The sequence below is a fragment of the Heterodontus francisci genome, chromosome 2 (assembly GCF_036365525.1).
Source record: "Heterodontus francisci isolate sHetFra1 chromosome 2, sHetFra1.hap1, whole genome shotgun sequence".
Classification (NCBI taxonomy): Eukaryota; Metazoa; Chordata; class Chondrichthyes; order Heterodontiformes; family Heterodontidae; genus Heterodontus; species Heterodontus francisci.
The window spans coordinates 130,157,754-130,175,235 of record NC_090372.1 but is presented as its reverse complement, the minus strand read 5'-3'; the positions used below and the strand labels follow the sequence as shown (position 1 = coordinate 130,175,235).

At 43.0% G+C, this 17,482-nt stretch overlaps 1 protein-coding gene across 1 annotated transcript in view; it reads left to right on the top strand.

The window, feature by feature from the left end:
* znf830 (zinc finger protein 830) overlaps nt 1-17,482 on the top strand; it is a 112,184-nt gene that overhangs the window by 82,849 nt on the left and 11,853 nt on the right. Inside the window, exon 9 of the mRNA XM_068010730.1 lies at nt 11,711-11,787. Within this exon, the coding sequence (XP_067866831.1) occupies nt 11,711-11,787 (77 nt within the window). The remainder of the gene's footprint in view (nt 1-11,710; nt 11,788-17,482) is intronic.

The window sequence follows — 17,482 nt, the reverse complement described above, 5'->3', positions numbered from 1 at the left end:
ATTAATATATATTGTGAAAAGCTGGGGCCCAAGCACTGATCCCTGCGGTACTCCACTAGGCACTGCCTGCCACCCGGAAAAAGACCCGTTTATTCCTACTCTCTGTTTCCTGTCTGACAACCAATTCTCAATCCTTGCCAGTATATTACCCCCAATCCCATGTGCTTTAATTTTGCACACTAATCGCTTATGTGGGACCTTATCAAAAGCCTTCTGAAAATCCAAATACACCACATCCACTGGTTCTCCCTTATTTATTCTACAAATAGATTTGTTAAGTATGATTTTCCTTTTGGAAACCCATGCTGACTTTGTCCAATCCCGTTTATGCTTTCCAGGTGTTCTGCTATCACATTCTTTATAATAGACTCCAGCATTTTCCCCACTACTGATGTAAGGCTAACTGGTCTATATTCCCTGTTTGGTGTGAGGGTATCAGGGGGTAGAGTGGGAAGTAAGAGGTCCATGGTCACGCCATCTGCAGTTCGTTCATCATATCAGACAGCAAGATGAGCATGTGCTGGGAGTTGAGAAGGGGCATAAGGCAGGAACAACCTAAGTGTTCTCAGCGATACCATGAGTCCCATCGTTACTGACCCCATGATGTGGAGAACCATCTCCTCCGTAGAGCTCAAGCGATGCAGGCATCCTTGTCCCCTGCTGTTCCTGCTCTGTCCCCTTTTATTGTGCACTACCTTGTCCTGTAAGAGAGAGGGCAGAATATCAGTGTTTGTGTAGCACTGTGTTTGGGTGATGTGGCTGCCATAGCTGAATAGCTGATAGTATGTTGTTACGACCGACCACTCCTGTCAAAGCCCCCAATCAAAATATACGATTCGGATTGTGGTGGGAGAAACACACTGTTAATTCAATCCCGTCGCTCCACAGATCGCCTAACATATCGTTTAAAACTTTCTAAATTAAAGAAAGACCCAGCCAAATTGTACCATTTATTAACCCCCAGAATGAGGCTAACCAAACCAGGTGTCTTTAAATCAACAAATTAACTCTTTAATTAGCAGAACTAAATTCTTAAACACTATGAAGATATAAACAACATTTAAAATAGCAAAAATTAGAATCCTTGCAAATTTACAGACCAGTGTTACTTGAAGTCTTCACAGAATGTTGTTTGAAGCCCTTACAGTTATCCGATGCAGACAAAAGTTTTTTGTTTTTTAGAATTAGAACATTACAGCACAGTACAGGCCCTTCGGCCCTCGATGTTGCGCGACCTGTGAAACCATCTGACCTACACTATTCCATTTTCGTCCATATGTCTATCCAATGACCACGTAAATGCCCTTAAAGTTGGCGAGTCTACTACTGTTGCAGGCAGGGTGTTCCACGTCCCTACTACTCTCTGAGTAAAAAAACTACCTCTCACATCTGTCCTATATCTATCACCCCTCAACTTACAGCTATGTCCCCTCGTGTTTGCCATCACCATCCGAGGAAAAAGACTCTCACTATCCACCCTATCTAACCCTCTGATTATCTTATATGTCTCTATTAAGTCACCTCTCCTCCTCCTTCTCTCCAACGAAAACAACCTCAAGTCCCTCAGCCTTTCCTCGTAAGACCTTCCCTCCATACCAGGCAACATCCTAGTAAATCTCCTCTGCACCCTTTCCAAAGCTTCAACATCCTTCCTATAATGCGGTGACCAGAACTGCAGGCAATACTCCAGGTGCGGTCTCACCAGAGTTTTGTACAGCTGCAGCATGACCTCGTGGCTCCGAAACTCGATCCCCCTACTAATAAAAGCTAACACACCATATGCCTTCTTAACAGCCCTATTAACCTGGGTAGCAACTTTCAGGGATTTATGTACCTGGACACCAAGATCTCTCTGTTCATCTACACTACCAAGAATCTTCCCATTAGCCCAGTACTCTGCATTCCTGTTACTCCTTCCAAAGTGAATCACCTCACACTTTTCCACATTAAACTCCATTTGCCATCTCTCAGCCCAGCTCTGCAGCCTATCTATGTCCCTCTGTACCCTACAACATCCTTCGGCACTATCCACAACTCCACCGACCTTCGTGTCATCCGCAAATTTACTAACCCACCCTTCTACACCCTCTTCCAGGTCATTTATAAAAATGACAAACAGCAGTGGCCCCAAAACAGATCCTTGCGGTACACCACTAGTAACTAAACTCCAGGATGAACATTTGCCATCAACCACCACCCTCTGTCTTCTTTCAGCTAGCCAATTTCTGATCCAAAGCTCTAAATCACCTTCAGCCCCATACTTCCGTATTTTCTGCAATAGCCTACCGTGGGGAACCTTATCAAACGCCTTACTGAAATCCATATACACCACATCCACTGCTTTACCCGCATCCACCTGTTTGGTCACCTTCTCGAAAAACTCAATAAGGTTTGTGAGGCACGACCTACCCTTCACAAAACCGTGCTGACTATCGCTAATGAACTTATTCTTTTCAAGATGATTATAAATCCTGTCTCTTATAACCTTTTCCAACATTTTACCCACAACCGAAGTAAGGCTCACAGGTCTATAATTACCAGGGCTGTCTCTACTCCCCTTCTTGAACAAGGGACAACATTTGCTATCCTCCAGTCTTCCGGCACTATTCCTGTCGACAGTGACGACATAAAGATCAAGGACAAAGGCTCTGCAATCTCCTCCCTGGCTTCCCAGAGAATCCTAGGATAAATCCCATCTGGCCCAGGGGACTTATCTATTTTCACACTTTCTAAAATTGCTAACACCTCCTCCTTGTGAATCTCAATCCCATCTAGCCTAGCAGTCTGAATCTCAGTATTCTCCTCGACAACATTTTCTTTCTCTACTGTAAATACTGACGAAAAATATTCATTTAACGCTTCCCCTATCTCCTCCGATTCCACACACAACTTCCCACTACTATCCTTGATTGGCCCTAATCTAACTCTAGTCATTCTTTTATTCCTGATATACCTATAGAAAGCCTTAGGGTTTTCCTTGATCCTATCCGCCAATGACTTCTCGTGTCCTCTCCTTGCTCTTCTTAGCTCTCCCTTTAGATCCTTCCTGGCTAGCTTGTAACTCTCAAGCGCCCTAACTGAGCCTTCACGTTTCATCCTAACATAAGCCGCCTTCTTCCTTTTGACAAGCGCTTCAACTTCTTTAGTAAACCACGGCTCCCTCGCTCGACAACTTCCTCCCTGCCTGACAGGTACATACTTATCAAGGACACACAGTAGCTGCTCCTTGAATACGCTCCACATTTCGATTGTGCCCATCCCCTGCAGTTTCCTTCCCCATCCTATGCATCCTAAATCTTGCCTAATCGCATCATAATTTCCTTTCCCCCAGCTATAATTCTTGCCTTGCGGTATATACCTGTCCCTACCCATCGCTAAGGTAAACCTAACCGAATTGTGATCACTATCACCAAAGTGCTCACCTACATCTAAATCTAACACCTGGCCGGGTTCATTACCCAGTACCAAATCCAATGTGGCATCGCCCCTGGTTGGCATGTCTACATACTGTGTCAGAAAACCCTCCTGCACACACTTGACAAAAACTGACCCATCTAAAGTACTCGAACTATAGTATTTCCAGTCAATATTTGGAAAGTTGAAGTCCCCCATAACAACTACCCTGTTACTCTCGCCCCTGTCGAGAATCATCTTCGCTATCCTTTCCTCTACATCTCTGCAACTATTCGGAGGTCTATAGAAGACTCCCAACAGGGTGACCTCTCCTCTCCTGTTTCTAACCTCGGCCCATACTACCTCAGTAGACGAGTCCTCAAACGTCCTTTCTGCCGCTGTAATACTCTCCTTGATTAACAATGCCACACCCCCTCCTCTTTTACCATCTTCTCTGTTCTTACTGAAACATCTAAATCCCGGAACCTGCAACATCCATTCCTGCCCCTGCTCTACCCATGTCTCCGAAATGGCCACTACATCGAGATCCCAGGTCCCAACCCATGCTGCAAGCTCACCCACCTTATTCCGGATGCTCCTGGCGTTGAAGTAGACACACTTTAAACCAAGTTCTTGCTTGCCAGTGCCCTCTTGCGTCGTTGTAACCTTATCCCTGACCTCACTACTCTCAACATCCTGTACACTGGGACTACAATTTAGGTTCCCATTCCACATTAGAACAGTCCATAGTCTAACTCCAACAGTAGGTGATGCTTTCCTTCTCCAGTGAATTTCAACAATTAACGACTTGCAAACACTTCCAATAGAATCAATCTGACTTTAGAGTTTTTGAGGGATAAAAGATTGGCACAGTCTAACTTCCTTTCTTTCAGTTCAAATTATCAGAGCCACCTGTTTTTGGCTTGATTTTTTTAAAATTTTGAGAGAGAATAATTAAACAGACTTGAATTCTATTCCTTTAGTTTAAATGGTTGAGAGCTCTTTTTTCAGGTGCTAAACACCACAGCTGTCTGCTGTGTCCTTTGTGTCTGTGTTCTGTTCGAACAAACTGTCTTCAACTAAAAAGCCAGTTCAAAATTGAATTATAACAAATGTAGCGCTTGAATCTCACTCCCAGTTGCTGTATCTATGGTAACGAGAATGCACCCTTTGAATCGGAGTCTCCAAATGGCTGTTTCTAAGGCAACAAAAATGCACCTTCCTATAACTCCTGAGGCGTGCTGGTTCTTAAAGCAATACTGATCCTGTGCAAGCCTTAAAGGCAAAGAAAAAAAAAACTACAGGACCATGACAATGTGGAGACAGTGAGAAGTCGGTGTGATACTGGCTCATTAGTAGATGTGTGAGGATGAGCTGAGGTATTTGGAAGTTTGGTGTGAGTCCTGAGTGCCAGGGAGTGCTGCTGAGTGAATGATGGCAGTGTGGTGCATTGAGTAGCTTGAGGAACTGTGATGGGTTGGAGATGTCACGTGAAGATGACGTTGACCACTTGCTTGAGGTCATTCAAATTCTTACGGCACTGTTGCTACGTCCTTGGGTCATGACTCTGGGAGTTAGCCCTGCTGGCCATCTGCTCCCTGTCCATTCTGAGTGTTTGAAGGTTTCCGGGCCCATGGTCTTTAGTCCTCCTGCCCACCTCAGCCACTAATGTCTCCAGTGCCACATCTGTCACTGTGGATCCCTCTGTCTGCCCTCGTATTCACTTTGCAATATTTTATATTGCAGCAATATTTTTGTTCAGCTTCCCTTTAAGATACACTCTGCCTTAAAGTTGAGAGTGCTGGCTGTATCACGTGGCCTGCAGACAACGTCGCCAGGACCCCTGCTGTGCGAAGGGGCCACAGGCATCATTCAGGAGTAGAAAGTAGCATGGGAGCCCTTTGGGCAAACCCTACAATTGTTCGGAAGAGTTGGGTACACGAAGTTTGCATGTTGCCCACCTTGATCTGAACAGGCGAGGGCACGCCACGAATTGTGACCCCCTCGTTTCAATTTCAAGTGAGAGACTGTCAATGAATATTCATTATAAGCCCACTGACTCCTCAGCTCTCTCAACTACACTTCCTCACACCCTACTTCCTATATAGACTCCATTCCATTCTATGAGATTCTCTGTCTCTGTTGCATCTGTTCTGATGATGCAATCTTTCATACCAGCACATCTAATATGTCGTCCTTTCTTTTCAAGTGAGGATTCCCCCTCACCGTGGTAGACACGGCTCTCGAGCCTGTCCATCCCATTTCCCACACTTTTGTTCTCACCTCTTTCCCATCCCTCCCAGAACCATGATTGAGTTCCTCTTGTCATCACCTTCTGCCACCTCCAGTGTGATGCTGCCACCAAACATATAGTTCTATCCCTTCCCTTTTCAGCATTCCGAAGGGACTGTTTCCTTCACGATACCTTGGTCTACTGCTCAATCACCCCCTCCCCTTCCCACCACACCTTCCCATGCAAGTGCAGGAGTTACAAGAACTGCCCTAAAACCTCCATTTTCCTCACTGTCCATGGCCTCAAACATGTCCAGGTGAAACAACAATTTATGTCCACTTCTTTCAATTTAGTATACTGTGCTCACAATGCAGTCTACATTGAGGAAACCAAACACAGATTGGGTGGCCGCTTTTTGGGACACTTCTGTTCAGTCCACAGGCATGACCCTGAGCTTCCAGTTGCCTGTCATTTTAATTCTTCACCTTGCTGTCACGCTGACCTCTCTGCCCTCGGCCTCCTGCAGTGTTCTAACAAAGCTCAATGTAAGCTTGAGGAACAGCACCTCATGCTTTGATTTGGCACTTTACAGCCTTCCATTGAGTTCAACAATTTCAGAGTGTAATCTTTGCCCCAATTTTGTTTCCTTCATCTTTGCAGGTATCGGTTTAACTCTAGTTTTTGGTTTTGGATGGCAGCTGTTCATGATTCTGCCTTGCGCACCTCCTCTCGACGCATTTTTTGTTTCTTTACTTGTCCCATTCCCACTCTCTTTGGCCCTGCATTATCAACACTTGTCATTTAATCTCTCCTGTCTTCCAACCTATCACAGACTTTTCCTTTTGTTCTTTTTTGTTTTATCCCACCCTCCCTCCTTTCACTTGCTTAAAACTTTTTACATTCCTAACTTTTCCCAGTTCTGAAGGTCATTGACCTAAAACATGAACTCTGTTTCTGTCTCCACATATGCTGAATACTTGCAGCATTTTCTGTTTTTATTTCAAATTTCCAGCATCCACGATATTTTGCTTTTATATTATTCTCCTTCCCTGGAAATAGTGCATTCCCACATGCTGTCATTCAACTATGTGGACATAAAGTCTGGTGATGGTTCTGGGTTGTTCTCTGCACGGCTGACGGGTGTTGTTTGGGGAGAGAGGCGAAAGTATCAAGATGATGTCAGTAACTCCATTACTCTTTAAAAAGTAACAACCTTCTGAGAACTGGTTGCTTTGCTATTTGAGTGCCAAACTCCATATTTGTTACGTTTATTTGCAGATTGCATCAGATGCAGATTAAGAAACTGATTACCAAAAAATAAAACTGCAAGTGTTAGTAATGCACAGCAGTAATATCTGAAAGAGAAAGATATTTGGATAGTCTCACTCAGAATTCTGTTATCTCTTTCAAATGCTGACAGGACTGCCATGCATTTGTATCTTTTTCTATCCTTTTCTATCCTTTTTTCATAATTGTAGCATTCACTGGTTTTCTTCGCACCTCAATTTGATTATTAGATTATTTTTTCTTTCTTCCTACACGTAGAACATAAGAAATAGGAGCAGGAGTAGACCATACGGCCCCTTGAGCCTGCTTCGCCACTCAGTACGATCCTGGCTGATCCTCTGCCTCACTTCCACTTTCCCACCCACTCCCCATATCCCTTGATTCCCTGAGACCAAAAATCTATCTATCTCAGCCTTAAAAACACTCAATGGTGGAGCATTCACAACCCTTTGCGGAAGAGAATTTCAAAGATTTACAACCCTCTGAGTGAAGAAGTTTCACCTCATCTCAGTCCTAAATGATTGATCCTTACCCTGAGACTGTGCTTCCGTGTTCTAGATTCCCCAGTCAGGGGAAACAACCTCTCAGTGTCCACCCTGTCAAGCCCCTTCAGAATCTTGCATGTTTCAATGAGATCACCTTTGCTTCCCTTATGAAAGTTGGGGTGTGTTTCGCAGGTCTGATAACTTTTCAGTGCCTTACCTAGGTGGTCATTGGCATTTCTGAAGACAAAATCACAGAAAGTTTAAGGCACAGAAAGAGGCCACTTGGCCCATCGTGTCTGTTCCAGCCGAGAAACGATCCACCTATTCTAGTCCCACCTTCCAGCATTTGGTCTCTAGCCCTGCAGATTACGGCACTTGAGGTGCATGTACAGACTCCTTTTGGATGAGTTGAGGGTTTCTGCCTCAACTATCCCTTCAGGCAGTGAGTTCCAGACCCCCAACACCCTCTGGGTTAAAAAGGTTTTCCTCATCTCCCCTCTACTTTTTCTACCAATTACTTTAAATCTATGGCCCCTCTTCACTGACCTCTCTGCTAAGGTGAAGAGGCCCTTCACCTCCACTATATCCTGGCCTCTCAAAATTTTGTACATTTCAATTAGATCTCCCCTCAGCCTTCTCTGTTCCAAGGCGAACATCCCCGGCCTATCCATTCTTTCCTCAGAGCTGCATTTTTCCAGTCCTGGCAACATCCTCGTAAATCTCCTATGTACCCGCTCTAGAGCAATTACATCCTTTCTGTAATGAGGTGACCAGAACTACTCACAGTACTCAAGTTGTGGCCTAACCAATGATTTATACAGTTCCAGCATAACCTCCCTGCTCTTATATTCTATACCTCAGCTAATAAAGGAAAGGATTCCATATGCCTTCTTAACCACCTTATCGACCTGTCCTACACTTCTCAGTATTTTCCCATTAATCATGTATTCCTTTGCCTAGTTTGACCTCCCCAAATGCATCACCTCACACTTCTCCAGATTGTATTCCATTTGCCACTTTTCTGCCCATCTGACCAGACCATCAATATCTTCCTGCAGCCTACAGCTATCCTCCTTGCAATCTACCACATGGGCAATCTTTGTGTCGTCTGCAAACCTCTTGATCATGCCCCCTACGTTTACGTCCAAATCGTTAATATATACCACAAAAAGCAGGGACCCAGTACTGAGCCCTGCGGCATACCACTGGAAACAGCCCTCCAGTCGCAAAAACACCCGTCAACAGTTATCCTTTGTTTCCTGCCACTGAGCCAATTTTGTATCCACCTTGCTGCATTTCCCTGGATCCCATGGGATTTTATTTTTTTAACCAGTCTGCCATGTGGTACCTTGTCAAAAGCCTTTACTAAAATCCATGTAGACCCCATCAACTGCACTACCCTCATCTATCTTCCTTGTTGCTTTTTCAAAAAATTCGATCAAGTTGGTCAAACAAGATTTTCCCTTAACAGAGCCATGTTGACAATCCTTGATTAACCTGTGCCTTTTTAAGTGACAGTTTATCGTGTCGCTCAGAATAGATTCCAATAACTTGAGGTTAGACTGACTGGCCTGTAATTATTTGGTCTAACCCTCGCTTCCTTTTTAAACAGAGATACAACATTAGCAGTTTTCCAATCGTCCAGCACCAGACCTGAATCCAGTGAGGACTGGAAAATGATGGTCAGACCTTCTGCTATTTCCTCTCTCTCTTCTTTTAACAGCCTAGGGTACATTTCATCTGGCCCTGGTGATTTATCAACTTTCAAGGATGCTAACCCCATTAATACTTCCTCTCTCTCTCTCTCTCTCTCGCTCTCTCTCTCTATGTTTATAACATCCAATACTTCAAACCCCTCCTCAACTACAATATCTGCATCGTCCCCTGCTTTTGTGAAGACAGACGCAAAGTATTCATTAAGAACCATGTCAACATCTTCCGCCCCTACACATAGGTTACCTTTTTGCTCTTTAAAGGGCCCTGCTCTCTCCGTAGTTATCCTGTTACTCTTAATATATTGATAAAACATCTTTGGGTTCACCTTGATTTTGCTTGCCAATATTCTTTCATGCCCTCTCTTTGCTTTCCTAATTTCCTTTTTGATTTCACCCCTCCACTTTCTATACTCCTCTCGGCTTTCTGTACTTTTGTGTTCTCGGTGTCGGACATAAGCATTCCTTTTCTGCCTTATCTTGCCCTGTAAGCTCCTTGATATCCAGGGGGCTCTAGATTTAGCCATCTCACCCTTTTTCTTTGTGGAACATGTTTACTCTGAATCCCTTGAATGCCTGCCACTGCTCTGACACTGATTTAACTTCAATTAGCTGTTTCTGTCCACTTTCGCTAAATCACTCCTCAGTTTAGTAAAATTGGCCTTGCCCCAATTAAGAACTCTAACTCCTGTCCATCTGTCATTTTCCATAATTATGTTAAAACTGACTGAATTATGATCACTACCACCAAAATGCTCTCCCACTGCCACTCCTTCCGCCTGCCCATCATCTTTTCCTGAAACTAAGTCTAAAACTGCACCCTCTCTTGTTGAACTTGCTACATACTGGGCAAAAAAGTTCTTCTGAATGCACCACAAGAATTCTGCTCCCTCAATTCCTTTCACACTAAAGCCATCCCGGTTAATATTGGGGTAGTTAAAATCCTCTACTATTACTGCCCTATTGTTCTTGCACTTCTCAGAGATTTGCCTGCATATTTGCTCTTTTATCTCCCTCTGACTGGGGGTCTATAGTACACTCCCAGCAGTGTGATTGCCCCTTTTTTGTTCCTTAGCTCAATCCATTTGGCCTCATTTGATGAACCTTCCAACATATCATCCCTCCTCACAGCTGTAATAGTTTCCTAGAACAAAATTGCCACTCCCCCTCCTTTCTTATTCCCCCTCCCTATCGTGTCTGAAAACCCTGTAACCAAGAACGTTGAGCTGCCATTCCTGTCCCTCCTTAAGCCATGTTTCTGTAATAGCTATGATATCATACTGCCACTTGCGATCCTATCCACATGTTCATATTCCAGGAGAGGATATTGCTTTACAATCAGCAATCAGAATGTCTGCCTGACATCCTTGCCAGTCCAGGCACACTGTGACCAATTATAGAGCCACTCCTAACTCAGATCAACTAATTCAGCACAATCTTGGAGTCAAATATAGGGAAATCCTCATATCAGCTCAGTTCAGTGTTTTGTTGGACTATCTTTGACTAAGTCGAGTTTTGATTTTATCTGCTGAAATTCTGTAGATAAGTACCAGTCACATACTTGGCCTTTGACCATCGAACTTGTAATGTGCCTTTTGAAATAAACTGATTTCTGTGTGATATGAATTACAGCTACACAATTGTTATCAGGAACATAGGAATTGCTAGACAATAAAAGACCAAAGTCCATTTCATTTGCTTTCCACCATTCTGGTCGTTGCATGATACAGCAGAAATGGAATTGTTGACTAATCATAGCTGTCTGCGGTTCTACAATCAATCTCTATCAACCAGTCCATAACAGTCCCAGGCATGAGGCGAGGAAAGCCCCAATGGGGGAAATCTTTGGGAACCATAGGTCCAAAGTCACAATTACTCCTGTACTGTTAACCAAAATGCTATTTTCTGAAAGAATCTATCTAATTTGCATTTGAATGAATTAATATCATTTTACCTAGGGAGCTGGTTCCAATTAGTTGCCACTTGCTCATTGAAATAGTGTTTCCAAATGTTAGTTATGTATTTTGCCTACTTCAAGCACAGGCTGTGTCCATTGGTTCTATTATTCTGGACAAGGTGAAACAGCTTGTCATATTATTGTATTTTCTAGTCCCTTTAAAATCCTAAAGACAGCAATCACATCACCTTTTTCAGCGAGAACATGTCTAATATACATGATCGCTCATCATAATCCAGTCCTTCCATCCTCTCAATCATTCTGATTGCTCTCTCTCCTGTATCCTTTCAATAGCTGCAATATCCTTTTTGTACTGTGGCGACCAGAACTGTACATAATATTCTAATTCTGGTCGCCCCATTGATATTATAAAGTGCCAGGATTACCTTGCTATTTTGACTCAATATTAGCCTATTAATACATCCCAATATCTGACTTACTTTGCTCACTGCCACCAAGCATTATTGTGATAACTTCAATTTATTTCCACCCCTTTATGTTAGAATTAAATGCTACAGATTCACTTGAAGTGCTGCTTTCCTGAGGTTTTAAATTTTTTATATGTTGATTTAAAACTGCTGCTTTGATCAATAGTGGATACTTGTGCATCTTTACTTATTGGTGTTTTCTTTGCTGCCTAAAGGTTTCAGAAGCTATCGTAGCAGAAGATGATGAAGAAGTTCGTTTGGATAGACAGATAGAAGAAATAGATGAACAAATGTAAGTGAATTCCAATGAATTTTACATTAGGAAGTTTACAATAGTATTATGATTAAATGGCTAATTTGCAGGAACTCCAGGACGCTTCTTGTGTCCTGGACAACCGGTGTTGCAGGAAGTGTCATCAGTTGGAGGAGCTTGAGCTGCAGGTTTTGGAGCTTGAGCAACAGCTGGTGTCAATGCAGTGTATTCACAAGATTTAGAACTACGTGGATGGCACATTTCGGCAGGTGGTGAAGAGTGTTCAGGCATACAGAGAATGGGTGACCCCCAGATAGACGAGGAAGTCCAGAGAGGTAGTGCAGAAGTCCCTTTCTGTCTGTCTAATATTCAGCCTGAATACTGTTGAGGACAATGATTCCTCTGAGGAGTACAACCAGAGCCAAGTCCAGTATGGGTGGCTCAGCTGTACAAGGGGGAGCAGGAAGGTGAGAAAAGCAATAGTGATAAAGGGATTCTACAGATAGGGGAACAGACAGGTGTTTCTTTGGCAGCAGATATGATTCCAGGATGCTATGTTGCTTCCCTGATTCCAAGGTCCAGGATGTCACTTAGTGGCTGCAGAATATGGAGAGAGTGAGGGTTAATAACCAGAGGTTATGGTCTGTATTGGTATCAATGACATAGGTAGAAGGAGGGATGAGGTCCTGCAGGTAGATTTTGGGGAGCTAAGGAAAGAAATTAATAAGGATGACCTCAAAGGTAGTAATCTCCGGGTTACTCCCAGCACCACATGCTAGTAAGTACAGAAATAGGAGGATAATGCGGATGAATATGTAACTGGAAAGATGATACAGAAGATTCCTGGGACGTTGGAACCGATTCTGTGGGAGTTGGGATCTATACAAGCCAGATGAGGGTTGAACAACAGGACCGGGATCAAAAACATCACAAGAAGGTTTGCTAGTGCTGTTGGGGGGGGGTTTAACTAGTTTGGCAGGGGGATGGGGACCTGATTCAGAAGAGAGAGCAACAAAGCTGGAAATGGAAAACTGAAAATTAGTAAGCAAGTGTGGAAAGCTGAGGAAACAAAGGCTAGAAAGCAGACAACAAAGGAGTTTGGCAGTGCTTAATGGTATATACTTCAGTGCAAGGAGTATAGTGAATAAGGCAGGTGAGCTGAGGCCAAAGGTAGACACTTGGAAGTATGATGATATAACCATTACTGAAATATGGCTTAAAAAGGGGTAGGAACAGCAGCTCAACATTCCTGGTTTTCAGATGAGATAGATAAAAAAGGAGGGGGTTGCAATATTGGTTAAAGAAACAATTACAGCTATGAGGAGGAATGATATGGTGGAAGGATCATCAAATGAGGCCATATGGGTTGAACTGAAAAACAAAAAAGGGCAATCACACCCAGCTTACTACAGGCCCCAAACAGCCAGGAAGATAGAAGAGCAAATATGTAGACAAATTGCTGAGAAGAGCAAAAGGAATAGGGTAGTAACAGTTGGGAATTTCAACTACCCCAATATTAACTGGGGATAGAATCAGTTTAAAAGGTATAGAGGGCACAAAATTCTTAAAATGCATTCAGGAGAACTTTTTTAGCCAGCATATAGCAAGCCCAACCAAAAAAGGGGCAGTTCTGGACTGAGTTTGGGGAATGAAGCTGGGCAGGGTGGAAGGGGTATCAGCAGGAGAGCATTTTGATGGTAGAGATCATAATTATGTTAGATTTAGCATAGTTATGGAAAAGGACAAAATTAGACCAGGAGTAAATGTTTTCAATTGAAGAAAGGCCAATTTTACTAAACTAAGATACGATTTGGCAAACGTGGACTGGAAACCGCTACTTGAAGGTAAATCAGTGTCGCAGTAGTGGGAGGCATCAAGGAGAAGATAAAGAGGGTTCAGAACAAAAATGTTGCCTTGAAGGAAAAGGATGGGACTTCCAATTCTTAGCAAGCCTTGGATGTCAAGGAGCATACTGAGCAGAATAAGACTAAAAAGGGAAGGAGACCTCAATACTGCAGAAAGCCTAGAGAAGTATAGAAAGTGCAGGGGTGAAATTAAAAAGGCAATTAGAAAAGAAAAAATAGGGCATGAAAAAATAGTGGCAGGAAGATCAAGAAAAACCCAAAAATGTTTTATAAATACAGAAAGCAGAAAGGATAACTAAGTGAAGAGTAGGGCGTATTAGTAGACCTGTGTGGAGGCAGAAGACACGGGCATGGTTCTTAATGAATAATTTGCAATGTCTTCACATAACGGGGACAATGCAGACATTGTAGTTAAGGAGGAGGAGTGTGAAATATTGGATAGGTAAACATTGTGAGAGAGGAAATATTACGGGGTTTAGCATCTTTGAAAGTAGATAAATAACCAGACCTAGATGAAATGTATCCCAGGCTGTTAAGAGAACTAAGGGAAGAAATAACAGAGGCTCTGACCATCATTTTCCAATCCTCTCTGGCTACAGGTGTGGTGCCAGAGGACTGGAGGAAGACTAATGATGTACCATTGTTTAAAAAGGGAGAAAGGAGTAGACTAAGTAATTACAGGCCAGTTTGTCTAACCTTGGTGGTGAGCAAATTATTGAGAAAATTCTCAAGGACAGATAAATCTCAATTTGGAAAGGCACAGATTAATCAAGGACAGTCAGCATGGGCTTGTTAAGGGAAGGTCATGTCTGACTAACTTGATTGAATTTTTTGAGGAGTTAACAAGGAGGGTTGATGAGGGCAACGCGTTTGATGTAGTCTACATGGATTTTAGCACGATTTTTGACAACATTCCATATGACTGAATGATCAAAAAGTAAATCCCAGTTGCATCCAAAATTGGCTCAGTGGCAGGAAACAAAGGGTAATTGTCGATTGGTGTTTTTGTGACTAGAAGACTGTGTTTCCAGCGGGATTCCACAGTGCTCGGTGCTAGGTCCCTTGCTTTTCATAGTGTATATCAATGATTTAGATTTAAATATAGCGGCGTGATTTGCTGATCATGCTGACACAATAATTGGCTGTGTGGCTGATAGTGAGGAGAAAGCTGTAGATTGCTGGAGAATATCAGTGGACTGGTCAGGTAGGTCGAAAAGCAGCAAATAAAATTCAAACCAGAGAAATGTGAGGTAATACATTTGAGGAGGGCAAACAAGGCAAGAGAGTACACAATAAATGGTAGGATTTTGAGAAGTGTAGAGAAACAGAAGGACCTGTACATGTCCACAGATCCCTGAAGGTGGCTGGACAGGTAGATAAGGTGGTTAAGAAGGCACATGGGATACTTCCCTTTATGAGCTTAAGCATAGAATATAAGAGCAGTGAGGTTATGCTTGAACCACAGGTTTAGGCCACAGCTAGAGTACTGCGTACAGTTCTGGCCACCATAATACAGGAAGGATGTGATCACACTAGAGAGGGTGCAGAGGAGATTTACGTGGATGTTTCCACACCTGGAAAATTTTAGCTATGAGGGAAGATTGGATAGGCTGGGTGGTTTTCTTTGGAACACAGGACACTGAGGGATGATTTAATCAAGGTGTCTGAAATTATGAGGGGCCTAAATAGAGTGGATAGGAAGGACCTATTTCCCTTAGCAGAGAGGTCATTAAGCAAGGGGGCATAGATTTAAACTAATTGGTAGAAAGATTAGAGATGGGTTGAGAAGGTTTTCACCAGCGGGTGGGGTCTGGAACTCATTGCCTGATAGGGTTGTAGAGGCACAAATGGTTATCACATTGAAAAAGCATTTGAATATCCACTGGAAGTGCCACATCCTACAAGGTTGCGGACCAAGAGCTGAAAAGTGGGGTTAGGTGGAATAGCTTTGTCAGCTGACATCGGCATGGTGGGTTGGTCTCCTGCTTTGCCATAAATTTCTATGAAATTGTATAACCTGACTACGAAAGATGGAAATTTAGAAGTAAAAGTGCTGCACTTTAAAAGTAGCAACTGCAGTAACAAGGTTGTGTTTCCCTTTCAACTCCCAAGATCAAAACATTGATCTATCTAGTCATGCAGTCTGATTTTAAGTGAGATAAAAACAGAAAATACTGAAAATACTCAGCTGGTCTGGCATCTGTGGAGAGAGAAACAGAGTTAATGTTACAGATCAATGACCTTTCATCAGAACTTTCATGCTATTAGTTATTCTGTATAGTTCCATTACCCCTTCTTTTGTTTTCAGTTTTTCCTGGGCCCTGATTTCCCTTCGACTTATCCCCTCAACCAGCCATGCCACCTTTAAAGTCCCACTTTCCAAAGACAATATTTTGCTGGATCCCTCTTCCCACTTAGTTCTGCTCCACAACCTCCCTTCTCACTTAATGTCATCCCAGGCTTCAGTCCCACTTGAATGGCCCTGCAGCTTTTTTGTCCCTTCGCTGGTACTTTTCACCAGGCACACTGGTGAGAACAACCCTCAAAATTGCCCTCAGCTCCTGCTATACAGCCACATGCTGGATGCTCCTCAAGGATTAATCTCCAACTTTGGCTTAATGACTCAAATTCCTAATTTCCCTTGCTCTGCAGCCTTCCACGTCTGTTGACCTCTTTAACCATCCCCTCACCTCTGATTTAATACCCTTGTTCCCAACAAATCAATCACAGTCTCCCAACCATTGCTCTGTGTTGTAGCTCCATCTTCACTCCCTTGCATCAAAAGGGTGCAAACCTTAGTACATTTGCCACACAACAGACATTGTCATCAATCACCAGATGTGACTTGACCATATCGATCCTTAACGTGATTGTCTCATCTGAAAATCTCTCCATAGCCTTGCCTGACCCTATTTGATGCTCCTCCAGCCTGATGCTTCATTACCCTAAATAAGCTTTCCTTGTCCCCACTACTGATGTCACAGCCTTCAGCTGGCACAATCCTACTCTTTAAAATTCCCTCCCTAAACCTCTCCTACTTTAAAAGTCTACTTGAAACATGTCTCTCTGACCTAGATTCAGTTTCCCTTCCTAATCCCAACTGCTGTTTCATTAATTTTGCCATTTTATTAAGTGCCTTGGTGCATTTCTTAAAGGTCTTCTATCAATACAGGTAGTTGCAAAGGCTTGCCACACAGGCATTCCACAAAGTTTGAATTCTGCTGAAGTTATGCTTGATTTATTAAATGCCCTGAATGCTGATCTCCTGAATTACTACCTTTACAAATTCCAACTCCTTCTCAACCCTTCTGCCAATGGCAATAGTTTCTATCTACTCTGTCTGGACCCCTCATGATTTTGAACACCTCTATCAAATCTCCTCTCAACTGTCTGAGCGGAACAACCCCAGCTTCTCCAATCTCTCCATGTAATTAAAGTCCCTCATTCCTGAAGCCAGTCTCAAATCTTTTCTGCACTGTCTCTAAAGCCTTTACATCCTTTCTAAAGTGACGTACCCAGAATTGACACAATACTCCAGTTAAGGCAGAACCACTGTTTTATAAAGGTTCATCCTTGCTTTTGTACTCTTTGCCTCTGTTTATGTAGCCCAGGATCCTGTATGCCTTTTTAATCACTTCCCAACCTGCCTTGCCACCTTCAATGATTTGTGTCCATATATTCTCCGGTGTCTCTGTTCCTGCACCCTCTTTAGAATTGTACCCTTTGTTTTATATTGTCTCTTCTCGTTCTTCCTACCAAATTGTATCACTTCACACTTCTCTGCATTAAATTTCATCTGCTGTGTGTCCACCCATTTCACCAGCTTGTCTGTGTCCTCTACCACCATCCTCCCCACAGTTCACAATACT